The sequence below is a fragment of the Nylanderia fulva genome, unplaced genomic scaffold (genome assembly GCF_048542155.1).
Source record: "Nylanderia fulva isolate GAGA-0341 unplaced genomic scaffold, ASM4854215v1 Scaffold21, whole genome shotgun sequence".
In the NCBI taxonomy this organism is placed as follows: domain Eukaryota; kingdom Metazoa; phylum Arthropoda; class Insecta; order Hymenoptera; family Formicidae; genus Nylanderia; species Nylanderia fulva.
In genome coordinates this window covers 2,885,950-2,902,127 of record NW_028190275.1, presented here as the reverse complement: position 1 = coordinate 2,902,127, position 16,178 = coordinate 2,885,950, and the positions used below count along the sequence as shown (strand labels likewise).

Genomic DNA, 16,178 nt, shown 5'->3' with positions numbered 1-16,178 from the left:
TTTAACTCTCGATCTTCCTGTCAATCACTTTGATGTAGAGAAACAAAGCTATAAACGAGATTGTCGTTTATTACCTTTGACTTGTTGGATGTGCGCCATGTTGTCGTAAACCGAGGCTGGAGTGACGACGTCCGGCACGTTGGCACCGACATTCACCTTGACGACTTGCCCGACCGGTGGAGGTGGCGGTGGATGATTTGGCGGTGGAAGCCCGTTTCTACCATTCAATGCGTTCACGTCCTCCTGGCTTCTATGGCATTTGGGCGCTAGAAGGTTCGAGGACTGCACCTGCACGTTGAGATCCGGCGTGCTATGGAAATCTCTGTGAAGATCGGAACCTCCGCCCAAGCCGCCGAAGAAGCGCACTCTCGATTGCGACTGCAAACGTAAGGATAAGTGATTCGTACAGGCTGCTACTCGCGAACGGTTGGCGTCGTCGCCTTGATAAACTCGAAAAACTCGGAGCGTAAATCTTGTTTTATTTAAGGAATTGCAATTTACAATTAGATCAGTGAGAGAACAAAGGACAGAGTAAAACATAGAAAGGCACAGAGAGAGGGATGTTAAGGAAAATGTGATATAAGAATGAAGCATTACTCCTGCTAAGCGTGAACTCCAAGCTATTGTAACTAACTAGCTAACCCACTACCATTACCATTGCTTGCTTGCGAAATATTATCTAAATGTTAAAGGCTGTCGTATATGCTGCGAAGAATACACGTAGTAAGATAATGACGTATCGTCAGTCTTCCATGCTTATAGAACCAATCCCGAAGAGCGACTTAAGGAACTGAAGGAAATCGCAGAATTTTGTTAAAAATGCTAATGCGCAACTGGTTAATTGTACTTGAGGCGTGAACACGAAGCACGTAGGTGGCACCTAACGTCCTCGCGGACGTCAGATTTCTTTTTCATTTAGCAAATAGCTTAGTCACCTGAAATCATGCAAGCCACGGACGAGCTAGAAACAAAGTATTTTGGATCAGTAATATAAGTAGTGGTCCTCGTCGTCTCGCCCGCACCAGGACCGCCCCTTGGCGTGCGCTCGCACCGGCTTGCGCGCAAACTATAACATACGTGCAAAAGAAAAGAACCACCATTACCATTTCCCAGAGAGAAGAGAGGAGGATTCACCGAACGCCGGAAGACTCTTTCAAAGGCTGGTAGGCTTTTTTAATGGGGTGTGTTCCTTATAATCGCCGGATATTATATTGATTAATTACTATTCGATGTGGGCACCATATGAGAAAAAACGAGCAGAGAAAAGAGAAATATCTATTTAAAGATTAGGGAATGATCAAAAGTAGCTGTGTCTAAAAGGGCGTCGGAGTGTTCGATCAAACTACTGGATAAGATGAACAAACATATTAACGTCCATTTTCAATTGGGCTGCTTTCATCAAGGGGAACTTATTGTCAACTTATACAGGGAAAATATTAAAAAGAGAAACGCGAGCGAGAGCGCTCGCGCTCTTTGTAACTTTGAGAGTGTGGCGAGTCATCCTTACTTTGCCCTTGCGCTTCATCTCCGCTACGCTCGCGTACACCCTGCCTACGGCCTTGGCAGGCGACGACGGATGCGACTTGGTTGACTGACCAGTAGCCTGAAAGTGAGACGAGCTCATCATGGACGAGCTGTACTGACCACTGGCGCTACCCTGCTGCCGCTGAAATAGTTCCTGGAAGAGAAATTAAAGGTCGAAGCTGAAGCCTCGGTTTCGTCTCGTGCACAAAATGCCATTCAATTCGAAGACAACGAGCGCACGGATAAATTCAGTGTGATCGAGCAAGAGAGAAAGAGAGAGGGAGCACGTTGCGGCACGTTGTGTGTACGGCCCGCGAATTGGGGCGCAAGATAGTTACTTCGAGTTCCGCAGCGGTGATCCTGCTGGACGTCGGACGTGATCGGATGCTGGCCGTTCTCGGTTGCACCGGGGTGTTCTGACCGGTGTTTGTTCCGGTCGAAGGCTGCTGCGGCATGTGAATCGATTCCGCGCTGCTCGATTTTGCGCCAGTCGACGCGATTTCGTCGCGATCGTCTCTTTCACCGCCTCCTTCTGCAAGAGAAACGCGACACGAATGCGTAGCATCGCGAACCTTCGTTCTCATGTTCGTAATTTCGCAAGAACGGACTCTAATTTATTACCTAATCCCGCGACCATCGATCGCGCCCTCGCCCGACCCACGCTCAATGTGGTCTTCGGATCTCTTCGTGGTGGTGCGGGAGCCGGGGATCTGCCGAGCGTACCACCGATCACCACGTTGTTGTTTCCCTTGCGCGGTAAAGTCGCATACTGTCTCTGGATAGGTTGACTAGTTGGCAACGCGGCCGCAGATTGAGAATTCGGAAGACTAATCACCGGCGAAACCACTGTCATTCGCACCAACTCTCCCGATTTCCTGATCAAGTCGACTACGTGTTCGTGGGAGGCCGTCGTCACGTCCTCGCCGTTAATCTGAAACATTCGTGATTATAAACGATTTCGCATTTCACCTTTAATTAAATTCAGAACTATGTCAAACATATTAGTTTACATTCAGAACACAGTTTTATATATAGAACATAAAATATTATTATATAAAATTATTAGACGTTATATAGATTTTCGAAATTTAGAGATTAATAAATTAAGCAATCCAATCAAATAATATATAAAAAAAATTGTAGACTAAATCAGTATTCTCGGATAATCTTACGTGAATGAGAAAATCTCCTTTCCGGAGGCCCGCTAGATCGGCCACACCTCCTTGGTCGACGTCGTCCAAGTACTGTAACGCCGGATACCTGGCAGACGGTGTCAGCTCCATCAACGGTGAGGTGGCCTTGGCGCCGCGCAGCACGAAGCCGAAACCTTTCCTCGAGCGGTGAAGAACAACAGTGCGGGGTTCTGACGTGACGCTGAGGATAAAAACAAGGTTATTGAATCTCGTGCTTGTCGCGCTGAACGTACATGAGACAAGAACGTTATCGAGCGTTGAACTTACGGCTTCTTTAATCTAGGCGCGGTGGCAAAGTATTTGTGCTGCGACTCCCTACGGCCTAGAACCCGATTCCGTCCGTCTCTGGCGGGCTGCGGACCCAAAGGTATGTTCGTGTGGCGCAGCCTGACCTCCTGAACGCAATGCGCGGGGAAGAGGCCGGTACCTTGTCCACGTAGGACCCCTTCCAGAAGACCGCAATCGGTGGCACCGGTGACTGTTAAAAATAAAGAAACAAAAACACGCTTGCTATGAGAATAATATTTCTGGATGTTACCTACAAAACAGAAATCGAGAGAGACAGAGTGAGACAGTCGTCATCCCAAATTACGGAACACATAGAATAATTAACGAGAAACACATGAAAAATAACGAAACATCACTCGTCGTCGAATCAAAGTCAAGTTGTAGCTAGACGAGAAAGAGAAAGAGAGAGAGAGATAGACAGAGAGAGGAATATGTTTGTTGGCTTGCCCATGCTGTACCTTCAAGGATGTCTCCTTGATTGATAGTCAGATGGCCAGTGATCCCGTTGTTGTAGCTCTCCACGCATACCACCTGTCGTACCGGGAATGGATAATGAATTGGTCGTGTCGGATTGCGAAGTTCCTACCCCGGAACTGTCGCTGATCACGTCGGACGCTGTGTCGCCGAGGCTCTTGTCTAGAAATCGACAACGGTCGGATATACGTCAGGGTGATGCCTCATGTTTTGACCTGCCATCGCCTTACCGAGCGATAAACGCCATGCAAGAGATCGAGACCTCTTAAGAAAGACAGAGAAAGAAACAAAGAAAGAGAGAGAAAGAAAGAATGGCTAATTCATAACGCTAAATGAAAACTTCAGCGCACTTCTCGGCCTCAAAAAAAATAAAAAATTAACTCAATTTGATTCGCCTAAAATGTGCTCTACGACGACGAATAAGAGCTCTAAAAATCGCCAGCTCGTCGCATTTGTCGCATCTCAAAAGGCGGCCTCTAACGAATGTTAAGCGTAGCGTGTCTCTCTTCTCGAGCGAAAAGATCTTGATTGTTCAGCTCGCTCGCGGGGAGCAGGAGCCACTAAACTCGGGATCTCTAATATCCTCAGGGACATCAAAACGGAAGCATGCACGAACCATCAAAGCCAACGTCCGACTAACTCCCATCGTATCGTTCGACCACCTTTGCGCGCCGCCGGTTTTTGGTGGTGATGGTACTACATATACACATGTTGATATTGCATTTAATAGCCGTTTAATCGCTGTCACTTTACGCGCGACAAACTTTCGCGCAAAGAACTTGTCCGCTTCCTTCCGTACCTTTGAGGACAGTTGGTTCCCTTTCGGAGAGTGTCCAAAGTATCTACGCGTGTTTGTGTTGATTTCCGCAGTTTGTGAATCATCGAGAACTTCCTCATCATTAAAACAGTAGGGGGAGAAGGAAAGAGGAATTGAAGGGGGTAGAAAGAGAAAAGAATTGATATACCTGTGACGATGCTGGCCGAATCCTCGCCGGACGGTTGATTGCTGCCTTCGGATAAGCTCGAGCTGGCCGAGCTGAAAGGCGCTAAGCTCCTGCTGCTCGGCGACGGCGACGGCGGCATCTCCATCTGCGTTCTGTGCATATCGAGGCGGTGCTGCAGCTCGAGCCGGTGCTCTTGCAGCCTCGTCAGACCCTCCATTCTCAAGTTTGTATAATTCTCCGCGGCGCTCGGCAATCTTGAAACGGTGCGTACAACTCTTAGGGTACGTCGGCGATCGGTGCTTCGCGCTGACCAAGACGCTGAACCAAGACGCGTGTGTGTCCTTGTTATTGGCCAGCACATGTGATGGTCAGGGTTCTGATCAGGGTGAAGCAACGGCGATCGCGGACGTACCGCGCGAACCGTCATCGTTGCGATGACGTAATTCGAGGCGTCGTTTCATGTTTTTTTTTCATGTTTTTTTTAATATTTTGCGCCACGCTTATCCAGTGATCGGCGGCGCCGACTCTTCGTCTAATGCTTACCTCGCGTTAGGATCTCTCAAGGAATTTGGACTCTGGTACTCCGACGTCAGTCGGTGGCCGTTCTGTTCGGACGGTATTCGGTTCGGTAAGTCGTTTCTGCTCGACTCTACGGACGGTACTCTGCCGAGGCTTCCGTGGTGGATCGATTCGGTCGACTGACCGACGATCGTGATTCCCACCGGTGGAGGGATACTGTTCCGTGGACGGTACTCTGGTCAGGCCCGCCGCGACGGTCGGGTACTGCTCCGTGGACGGTACTCTGGTCAGGGTACTAACGGTCGGATACTGCTCGGAGGACGGTACTCTGATCAGAGTGGCGTCGTATCGTTCGCCGGACGAAGCTCTGCTCAACACGACGCCGGACGGGGGCGCGTATTTCTCCTCGGACGCGACCCGGACGAGGGTGCCGGACGAAAGTGGTGGCGGGGAGTACGGTGGTTGCTCCGTGGACGGTACTCGATTCAGGCTCGCGGCGGTAGCGTACTGCTCGGCGGACGGTACCCGCGTGATACTCGAGTACTGTTCCACCGAGATGGTTCTGGTGAGAGTACCACCAGCGCTACCACCGCCTGCGCTAGACGCCGCTGCCGCGTGTTGTTCGGTGGACGGTATCCTGGTGAGGGTGCCCAGATTACTCGCTGAGCAGCTCGTCGTCATCATCGTGGAGGTGCCACCGAAGGCCACCGATCGCCGCTTCGGGTTGTAGCGTGGCGGCCCTTTAAAGGGTACTGGAAAATCGCAAGGGTTGCAAGGTTAAGTAAAGAAAGGATTACTTAGCCTTACAAGAGAGAAAGAGAGAGAGAGAGAGAGAGAGAGAGAGAGAGCTAAAGAGAGAGAAAGAGAGAAAGAAAGAGAGTATTCATCGTCTTCTCAGACGACACTTGAAGGGTGAAACGTGAAATTGTCGAGCGGCTCGTTAGAATCGAACTTGAGGAGCAAATTAGTGAATGCAAATTATACCGTGAACCCTAAACAGTGTATAATCTGCTTTGACAAATTTTAAAGCTATATACTACGTAAAATAATTTAATATTCAAAGTGTAATTATTTCTACATTATTGAATCAAATCTTTTAAATATAATCCCGCAAAAAAATATATCGGATATCGCTCTAGTACTGTCTAGGGTTAGAAGAAAGATTACACACGTGTAAGAGCCGCGTAGTACAAAACGGGGAAAGACAATGTTTTCGTGACCGAAACAGATACCGAACAAATCGCTTAATCGTCGTATGCTCGTGTCAATAAGGATATCGCGACGACCGGGTCGTCATTATCCGCGTTCCATCTCGAAGGCACGGGTGTGTTAGTCGCGTGGTTATACACATCGTGTACATGTTTGCTGAAGCGAAGACCTTTTACGTTCAGGCTCTCCTTCTCTTCGGGGGAGCTCCGTTCTCCGTTCGATCGATCTTCCGGTGTCACGAAAGATCGTCGTGCGGGGATTTTTGCAAAGCGGATTTACAAGCGGTCGCTGTGTTGCACACAAGCACGCACGCACGCACGCACAATGTTACTTCACGATGATGATTATTGGCTCTCTTCCCCGGGTAACCCCGAACAACCAGGTATTGCCCTCGTCGTTTTATCGTGCCGGCGTGTACAGGTCGTCTTAGAATCGATCGGAAAGTTATCTATCGGAAGATTTGGAGTTTAAAAACTACTATATTTAATCGTTATAAGATGCAAACTTTTGTTTCAACCACGGAATTAATTTCATTTAATTTAATTCATGATTTAAATCGCCAAAAAAGTAAAATTTATATTAAAAAAAAAATAATTTGAAAGCTCGAGAAGATAAGGGGGAATCGATTTTTCAACCGGTAACAACGCACACTTTCGTCAATTCCGGGACACACCCTGTACAGTCGGGAAAGCGGTAGAAAGCCACACACGCAAGGATAACGCGACTTCATCATCCTCGTTGTATCCGTTTTGTGCGATACAATGTGCTCGAGATTATACGGGTAAGTCTCTCGTCGGAATACGTCATGTGCACAAACGATCGACGTCGCCGTCACCAGATCGTCGGGATGTGTTTCTTCAGATTCCCTCTCGCAAGGTTTCAGAGACTCCCGACGATCCGTGAGACCACGTGGATTCACAACGTATCTCGAACTACTAAACATTACTAGTCAAGACATTCTTGCACAAGTTCAATGCTGCCAGAAAAAATAATTATCGATATTGCGTGAAGATATTTTAACTCTTCTGTCAAAAGTTAATGTATCTTTTACTTGAATTTATTTAATCGAGAATCGATACAGAGATCGAGATGCATTTTGCGACGAAAATCCGGCAGCACTGATCCATTCGACAGTGAATCAAAGATACAGTACCATTAGTTACTGGAAAGCACAATCTATCAAGAGGTAGTGTCGTTACTTCTCCTCGGTATTACAAATGTACTCGACGTCATATACACGACCATCACCACCAAAAATCCCATGACATGATTGTAAAAATCTTTACGTTACTCGTCACACAGTACAGACATAGGTAGATATAATATATATATAAATAAGTATATACATACGTACGTATCACTACGCGTCTTGTGTTATATATGCACAATTCCAGAGAGGCACCTTCTATAAATGACTACGTACAGAGAGAAAGAGAAAGAGGAGCTACCTATCTAACGTCTACTTTTATATTATATTACACGAAGAAGAGAAGCAGCGTGCAACGTGCTCATGCCATGCTCGACACTACAATCATGCAATATAAAATTCCGACGTCGTAGTTTCTCTATCCACGATCGCGTTTGTTATCAGAGAGATAAAGTCTGTTAACTTTGTTACGTCACACCTCATCGCGGCCATGTACTGTTTTTTTTTTATTTTAGCAAACAATACTACGCGACGAGATATCGGAGGGATTAGACTCGGAATACAGAACGATAGCTCGCCGATAAAGTGATAAGCGACCGCTACTCGAAACTTCCGTCAAATCATTTTAATCGTCTATCGATTTCTCGATTTTTTTATTGAAAATTATATAAGATCGCGAAATTTTTTCCCTTAATCCCGATTAGCGATTATTCGCTTCTTTAATAAACCATACAGTATAATACAGATACGTTCGCAACTGGGGGATTGAAATCGCACAGTCATGTTAATCAGCCGTCGCGGGTGTGGCGAATGAATATGGAGAAACCTCGACGAGAGTAATGAGATTATCCGTCCGAGCCCGTTCGTCCCATTCGTGATCCCGGAAGGACCGATCGGCCGGCGCCGCGTTATCATTATTGCGCGAGCAAAGGTCGTCAAGAACGACGGAACAATGTCCGGAGAGAGAGAGAGGCAAGAACGCAGAAAGAGAGGAGAGGGACTGGGGAAAGAAAGGATAAGGGAGAGAAGAACGAGAGGAAGAAGATCGTCAACGTCTGTCGTTTATTCTTGCAGCATCATGCCTCGACCTCTCCAAGCGAGTTTCCTGCCCCCCATCCCACCCTTCTTCATCGCGAGGAGTCCGCGAGCTTTACGATTTTTGACATTTCGTGCGACGTTCATAACTCACCGACTTCCTCCGGCTGATAGTTCTTGATGACTTCGGCGAGCTCCATGTTGCCAGCGATCACGGCGACTTGGTACGGCGTTTGGTTCGCATAGTTGAGCGCGTCCTTCTGCGCGCCCCTGAAGAGTAGCTGACGTATGCACGAGGCGTCCGTGTTATTCACCGCGCACACGTGCAACGGCGTGTTACCGGACGCGTTGCGCGCATTCATGTCAGCGCCGTAGAAAAGCAGGTGGTCCAGATGTTGTACGAGATTGTTGCGACACGCCTGCGGGCATACGACGCGAGTAGGCGGGTATTAGCCGCGGAAATCATTCAACGGATCCTTCGAATTGCATTCCTCGCGATTAATCCCACAACCTTCCATCAATATTTTTCTACGCGAGAATTTATGAATGGGAATAAGAACAAAATTTTACTTTACGAAGCAATGAGTTTTCGAAAGATAAAAACTGACGAATAAAAGTTTACAAAATATTTTTTAAAATTGTATCCCTCACAATGTGTTATGATTGATAAGAAAAAACAAATAAGAACCTGGTGAACTTCCTGCCAGCCCTGGAGATCCTGCGCTCCTATTGTCGCGTGGTCGTGAAGCAACGTCTCGCAGAGCATCGGATCGGTCTTGTGAATGACGCTATAGTAGAGCGGTGTCAAGCCTTTCGTATCCTTGTAGTTCGGGCTGGCACCCAGTTCCAACAGCGTTTTCACGGCCTCCAGACTGTTTCGTTCAACGGCACGATGCATCGCCGTTAGACCCTCTTTCGTTCGATAATCCAGGAGAGCACCACCATTGACTAACGCAATTATGACCTTCGATGGTTTTTTCAAGGTCGTTGCCAAGGTCAACGGCGTCTCTGAAGTTAGAGAATTTAAGAATTAAAAATGTTTCTAAACGTGAAAAAATAAAATATTTTTCTTTTATATAACGAAACATTAAATCGTAATGTCATTATTTCCGGATGCGATAGAATGATTACATAAATTTATTTTACGATGACTTTTAATATTTTGGAATGTGTCGGCAGTTGATGACAGTCACGCCGCGCGACTGCACACCGAGTTGGTGGGTTGTTTTAGCAATTTTCATGCAGCTGCAATTGCGCATGCGAATTACCTCCCGTTTCCTGACAGTGGAAATTAGGATCCAGCCCCTTGCTGCACATCTTCGCGATCTTCTCGACCTGACTGCTCTGCACATAATCCAGTAACCTCCGCAAATTCGTCCTGGTATGCATAGCCTTGAGCTGTTTCTCATCCAAATGCAGCATCTTGTACACCCGCCTCTTGTATTTGAGCTGGAATTTATTTGAGAATAATGACACTTGTACTTTCGAAACGACTGTTATTACGGAACGGCTATTTTAATGGCGCTTCGCTTTCCATCATGAATATAAAAGCGTGAAATTCATCTCTCGGCGAGCTAATTATTTTCATATTATACGGCGATATAGCGGCTTAAATAAAATCATAAATTATGCGCGCGTGTACGTGTATGTTGCGGAGTAAGATATATCCAGAGATATTTAACTCTGACTCTGATCGTCGCGTGCAATTTGTCGCGGTATAGATTTGCAGTAGCTCTCTCTTTCTCTCCGTGCAGTACTTATGCAAATATATCGCGAGAGAAGCGCCAAGCGTGGCTATCGTTATCGTAAATATATCTCATCGTTTCACCTGGACGGCTATATAATTGCCGTTTCTTATAATCTACTACACACGAATACGTTCGTCACGCGCATTTCTCCGTTATCGATGAATACGCAATAAACCGGACGTGACATAAGATAAAGCACTGAGAGAGAGAGAGAGAGAGAGAGAGAGAGAAAAAGGCTCCGCCTTCAGGAAATTGAACCCGACCACCCTCCTCTTTTTCTCCTATCGAAAATTCAATCTGAAAAGCCGCCTCATTTTCCCTCATCTTTCTTACATTATACATCTTCTCTTAAGGTCGTAACAAAATTTTTATTAGACAAAAGCTAGATCCGGAAATTAATAAGGTTTCTCTCTCTCTTTTTATTTATTCGCGTTTCTGGCGCGCTTAATTCTCTCGAGAAAAAAAGTACCCATAAATATACATTTATTTTTAACGTTTTATTCAATTTATGTGCAAGGTACAACTTAATTCTCATTTAACCGCGGACGCTTTCGCCGGGATTGCGCTGTAAAAATGGTGTCGCGCGATTTCTGCTCGAGATGACCGTGTGGCCGCGTTATACAAGTGCACACACAATAATAATTGCGATGATATAAAGACCGCTATGACGACGCACTCGGTAGCGCCGGATGCACATCGCGTTGCCATCATCGGCGAATTAGATTAGGTTTGATCGCGTTGCGAACGCAAACTCGATCTAACGGTGTTGCTTTATATCCCACTTGAGATAAGACAGGGGTCTGGATGGTGCATCGAGCGAATTATGCGGGAAAAATGAAAATTGAGAAACGCGAGGGAGTTCTCAATTTATCTATTATACCATACCTCTCACCGCTATCAAATATCGAGGGTTCGTTTAAGAAAGGACGACGAAGAGAGTCTATATACAATATATTATACATTGAGCGGATAAAAAAATAATTGTGGGAGAAACTTCAACGTAAATAAGTTTTTCTTTTCGTTTCTATCGAGAGCCGAGGAATATACAAGGTGTCCCGAAATTCGTAAATCATCTGTTAATGGCAGATCAGGGAGGCCATCATTTTTACATGTTTCCAATTTTTGCCATCATGTATCTTTGTAACTTAAAGTAAACTCTACTTGAAATTAATTGAAGAATATGTGGTTTGTTAATATTTTATTTCTACAACAAGGCTTAGTTTGCAAAAAAATCCCTGATTTTCAATCGCTTATACCTTGAAAATGATTGGTGCCTCGATATGTTTGGCGAGAAAAAATCGTCTGCCATTAACACGAGATGATTCGCGAATTTCGGGACGCCCTGTAGATTCTATCTCTCTTCGCTGGATAAAACGCTGATCTTGAATGGATCACGATGAACGGCGCGGAAGAACTCGTTTGACAATTAATTATTCTCTAGCGCTCTCGTCGCGAGTGACAGCCGTCGTCGACAGGCGGCTGTCAATTTTCACTTTTCATTCGCGTGTACATATTCTCACCAAAGTCGTTCGTCTCGCCCACGTCCCGTTCGTCCCGGACACGTAACTCTCGTGCAAAATGAATGGGCTCGTCAGGTGATCAAAGAAACTAAATCGAACCGACCCTGAAATATTCCCGGCCTCGTCCGACCACGGCGCTTTCGTGACGAAAGCGGGTCTGAGATTGACAGCGAGGGGGAAGAAGGAGAGGGATTCGATTATTGTAATAAGGAAGCTTTGTTGGCAGAAGGCTGATATTACCGGCGAAATACCGGCGATTTAGACGCGAAGTTCATTTCGTATTCATCCCCGATAATAATGTCCCGGCGCGTCTTAATGTATGAGTAGCCTCTTATTGGATATCGTTCTCGTTTACTCGGTAAAGAAATCTTCTCGGAATAATTTCATTCCCATCGGGGTATTAAATAAGGAAAATTAAAATAAAATATAATCTCAGAGTTTTCGTTCGCGTCTTATCTTTGGAAACCTGTTCTCTCTATTATACACTTCAATATTTATATTTAATTTTCAGCTTTAAACGCGTTGCTTCATTTTCATCGGATTATCGCATAATATTAAAATGTCGCGAAAAATTTGTCGCATCGATTATTTCCCTCGAATTTTACATCGTACCCTGTCGGGGTGTCATTTCAAAAATACCGCGATATTAATATTAATAACGAGCAAATCTGTGCGAAACGCGATACCCTGTAAGAACCGTCTATACGTTTACAAAGAGAATAAGAAAGTTCAGTTATAAGGAGGGTATTATGCGTGCTCAGGCTTTTGCGACACATCTCTCTCTATCTCTCTTTCTCCGCAAAGAGAGACTTATAGTTTTGAAAACCACGGGGCCCTCATTGTCCGACGAGGAATCCCGCTGACAGGCGTTTGTTAAACGCAAGTTTTTCGTCGACGGGCCTCGTGTAATTTGTAACTCGTGCGAGGTGAATGCGGCTTAAAGACGGTTCAAAGAAGCTGTGTATGAGTCAGCCGTCCCTGAAAGTGAATCTCCCGCGACGTGCAGCTGGCAGGGTGGAACCAACCGATCGAGAAGAAGAAGAAGAAGAGAAAGAAGAAGAAGAAGGAAGACGGGAAACGAGGCGACGAGCTTGGACGATGAGAACTATCACCGGTTACGCAAGAAAACCGCGGGACAGGATCCAGATCTCGTTAACCCGGGACCGAATTATTTGTTTTTCGCGAATCCCCCGTTTTAACAGTCATCGCGCCGGTCGAGCTGCGCGATTCGCTACACCACCGAGTGATTTATGTGCAGTAAGAATACCGAGGATCATCGCGGGATGATTAATTACGTAATACCTACTTCCGCGAGAGACCTGTACCTCCCCATCTCGTTTCGTTACGTATATCGTCTCGACGCGAAATTGAAGACGACGTAAAGAAGAGAGCTGCTGCAAACAACATCTTCCCGACTCTTGTTCAATGGAAGGCATCGTTCCATTGAATTCAACTTCTGCCGAAGCTAATAATGTATTTTCAGAAAAGAGTACAAGTAGCATTTACGAGAATGTCGTTGCCTCTATGAAAGAAATGAGTGTAAGAGAGATTTTTTCCCACGTTCTTCTCGCGGATGTAAGTATTTAGAAAATTCTCTCTACATCTCAGTATTTTTTGTTTTTAACAGTCATAGTTTTTTTTTTAAACGTCACTTGATTCTATAACAACGATGATATAGATTTCGTGCAACAATACACCGTCTTTTCTATTCGACGAAGAAATGTAATTGTACAACTCGGAAACGTATGACGTAACTAGATCCTATCAGGCGTGAAGTGAGTCTGCTGACAGCTTTAATGCACACGCGAGGAAGCTACTTAACCCCTCCACTACTAAAACGGGAAGCCTTCGTCGTGCGTCAAAACCAACTGTATAACTGAAATAAACATCTCTTGTTTTATCCCTGCTTTATATATATAACAAAAAAAAAAAAAAAAAAAGGAATCAGCACGAACGAACGCGCAAACGCGGATTCCGGTCGCGAGAAGGAACTCGACGGAAATAGGAATAATGAGAAGAAAGAGAGTCTTACCTCCAAGTATCCGACAGGTCCATTGAATGGATAATCGCCGAGGCGGCGTTCCTCGTCCAGGAATTTTCCAGCTTTTCCATTCACCGGCGGACAGAAGAGGCCGTAATTGAAGCTCTCCTTCAGCTCCTGCAAGGCATGAAATTTTAATATCAAGGTAAGGGCGAATCGCGCGAGAGAGGATCAAAGCGACCCGCCATCCCCACTTTTTCCTACGACACATGCAAACAATAACAAATGCTGTACTGGGGAGTAATCTCGTGCCGGAGTAAGCTTCAAGCATAAAACTTTTATATATATTTTTATACATGTGGGTCGATTCGCGAGGAAAAACCATTCTTCTTTCAATTATCCGTCATGCCTTTGATAATTGAAAAGAACTCGTTGCATAATACTTGTACATGTGATGCACTCATAGTGTGTATATGCATATCGCAAAACGTCGACATAATTAATGTCACTAATCTTTATGAGCGTGACAGATGAAGACGTTATTAATGAGCTTGAGAAATTGATTCGAATTTTGCGAGGAAATTAATAATGTCAAACTTACCATATCCTACTTCATCCTGCATAATTATATACAAAATATTTATACGAAATAATTATGTAAATTTTTTAAAATAATCGTATTTAAATATATAAGTGTACATTTAATGCGATTGAGACTTTTTACACGATCCGAGGATCATAATCATTTTGTAGATCCTTTTTACAAATTTCTGTTGTTAAATCAATGTCTTTGGTATTCATAGACAGAATAATAAAGCGGACTACACTTTGCCCATGAATATGAAACGAGGACCGAAATCAATTCCCGATTGCGTTAACGATATTCGCGACGATCGATGGCGTCGGAGAGCCTCTCTTTCTCTCGCGGTATTATAATATTTAGCGGGTAACGACTCGGGATAGATAGGACGAAAAGAAGAACGGCGAGGAGCAACACGCGTGCCGGGATACACCCGAGAACCGCGCATTATCACCATATACACCCCGCTTATGCCATGCGAAAGATCGGCGACGATGCGAAAGAAGACAGGCCGCGCCAAACCGACAATCATGGCAACAATAGCCAAGAGTGCAACACGTGCCAAATTAAAGGCTTCGAAGAAAAACTTGCGGGTCTACCTTATATCGATGGGCGGAAAGATGCGGTCGACCATGGGAAAAGCCGCGAAAAAAAAAGACAGCTGACATCGTCGTCGAAAACGGATGTGCGCGTTTAGGCGGCAGATGTGTGTCCCAACGTTTCTCTTTTCTCTTACGTCATAAAGAATATTGATCTAAAAATGTGTATTTGGTGAATTGTGTTTCGAGAAAAATGATTGTAAAAAGTAGATGACATTTGAAATAAATGACACTTGTCTAGGATTAAGCAGCGATGTGTTCTAGGACAGATAGAAGCGCGATTGTATACTTAACGTCGCTTTTAAAGGTTTCGTCTGACCGCATTTACGCTTTTTCTCAAGGCTCGTATTTACGAGTGATATAACGTCCTCATTTCGCTCTTCGTTCGCTAAGCCGACTCAATGACACGTCCGTGACACGCTCGTCGGTGGTTTCCTTCGTTATGCAAAGCTTGGTCGAAACTGGGCGTGTTGCTAAAATTGAGATTTGTGCAACGCGTATATGAATAAAGAGATGGAAATGAAGAGGCGGCCTTGCGTCAGTGAAGTTCATCTACTTTAACGAACATCCATCTCCTCCCGCTTTTTTATAGTAGAGTAAATTGGTTTTTTCTCCGTTTTCGTCTGTTGGAGAATAAAAATCTCTTTTTTCTTTTGACGAAAAAAATCGTGCCTTTTCGGAATAATGATAAAACACAACGCACATATATACATATACCCACACATGTGAAAAGAATAATGTTGCGGGAGGCAAATAAATGAAATGAAAAGAAACGCTTGATTTTTGTAGAAAGCGAGGATCACGCCTTCCTTTGATTTATCGAGATCACGAGTATATAATTCGCTTTAACCATAACTTCTCTAATCGACATAAATTGAGTAAGACGAAACCATAATTTCGCGAGGTAAAATCGAAAGAGAGTTTACTGAAAGATGTTCATTCTCTGATCCCGCTCATCCCCGTCACTCACGTCACTCCGGGACAAAAATGAAGCAGTCCTGCCAAACCGGCGCTCCTACTCTAATTAGTGCCGCGGTAATTGCTTCATAAAGTCCCAAGAGGCGGCATAATCGCACCATAGCGAAACGTGCCTCGAGTTTCTTCGATTATCAGGGGAACGGGTGGTGAGAGGCAAGGTCGTGTATAGAGACCGAGGAAAAAAAACTCAATGATCGACGATTAAAGTAGAATCGAGTAGAATTGATTACCATTATCATCTTGCCTCGCTCGTAATCTTTTTTTTTTTTTTCGCGAGGATACTCGCGAGTCATAAAGAATCGTGTTCCTTCGAAAGACGTAGGAGGAAGAAGAGTCTCCTTCCTTCGCAATCTCTCCTCCAAAGAGATTTCTCCGATTTCTTTTTTATCATCAATTTCCGAGGAAGACACAAGATCCGTTTCGCGTAGCTCTTTAATCC

At 45.0% G+C, this 16,178-nt stretch overlaps 1 protein-coding gene across 1 annotated transcript in view; it reads right to left on the bottom strand.

The window, feature by feature from the left end:
- The window catches only part of Prosap (SH3 and multiple ankyrin repeat domains prosap), a 123,827-nt gene that overhangs the window by 5,317 nt on the left and 102,332 nt on the right, over positions 1–16,178 (bottom strand). The window contains 15 exon segments of the mRNA XM_085482566.1: positions 75–378; positions 1,508–1,678; positions 1,863–2,056; positions 2,146–2,455; positions 2,697–2,898; positions 2,985–3,195; positions 3,464–3,536; positions 3,538–3,641; positions 4,445–4,677; positions 4,967–5,145; positions 5,147–5,694; positions 8,488–8,752; positions 9,022–9,341; positions 9,602–9,782; positions 13,634–13,759. Coding sequence (XP_085338692.1) covers positions 75–378; positions 1,508–1,678; positions 1,863–2,056; positions 2,146–2,455; positions 2,697–2,898; positions 2,985–3,195; positions 3,464–3,536; positions 3,538–3,641; positions 4,445–4,677; positions 4,967–5,145; positions 5,147–5,694; positions 8,488–8,752; positions 9,022–9,341; positions 9,602–9,782; positions 13,634–13,759 — 3,421 coding nt within the window.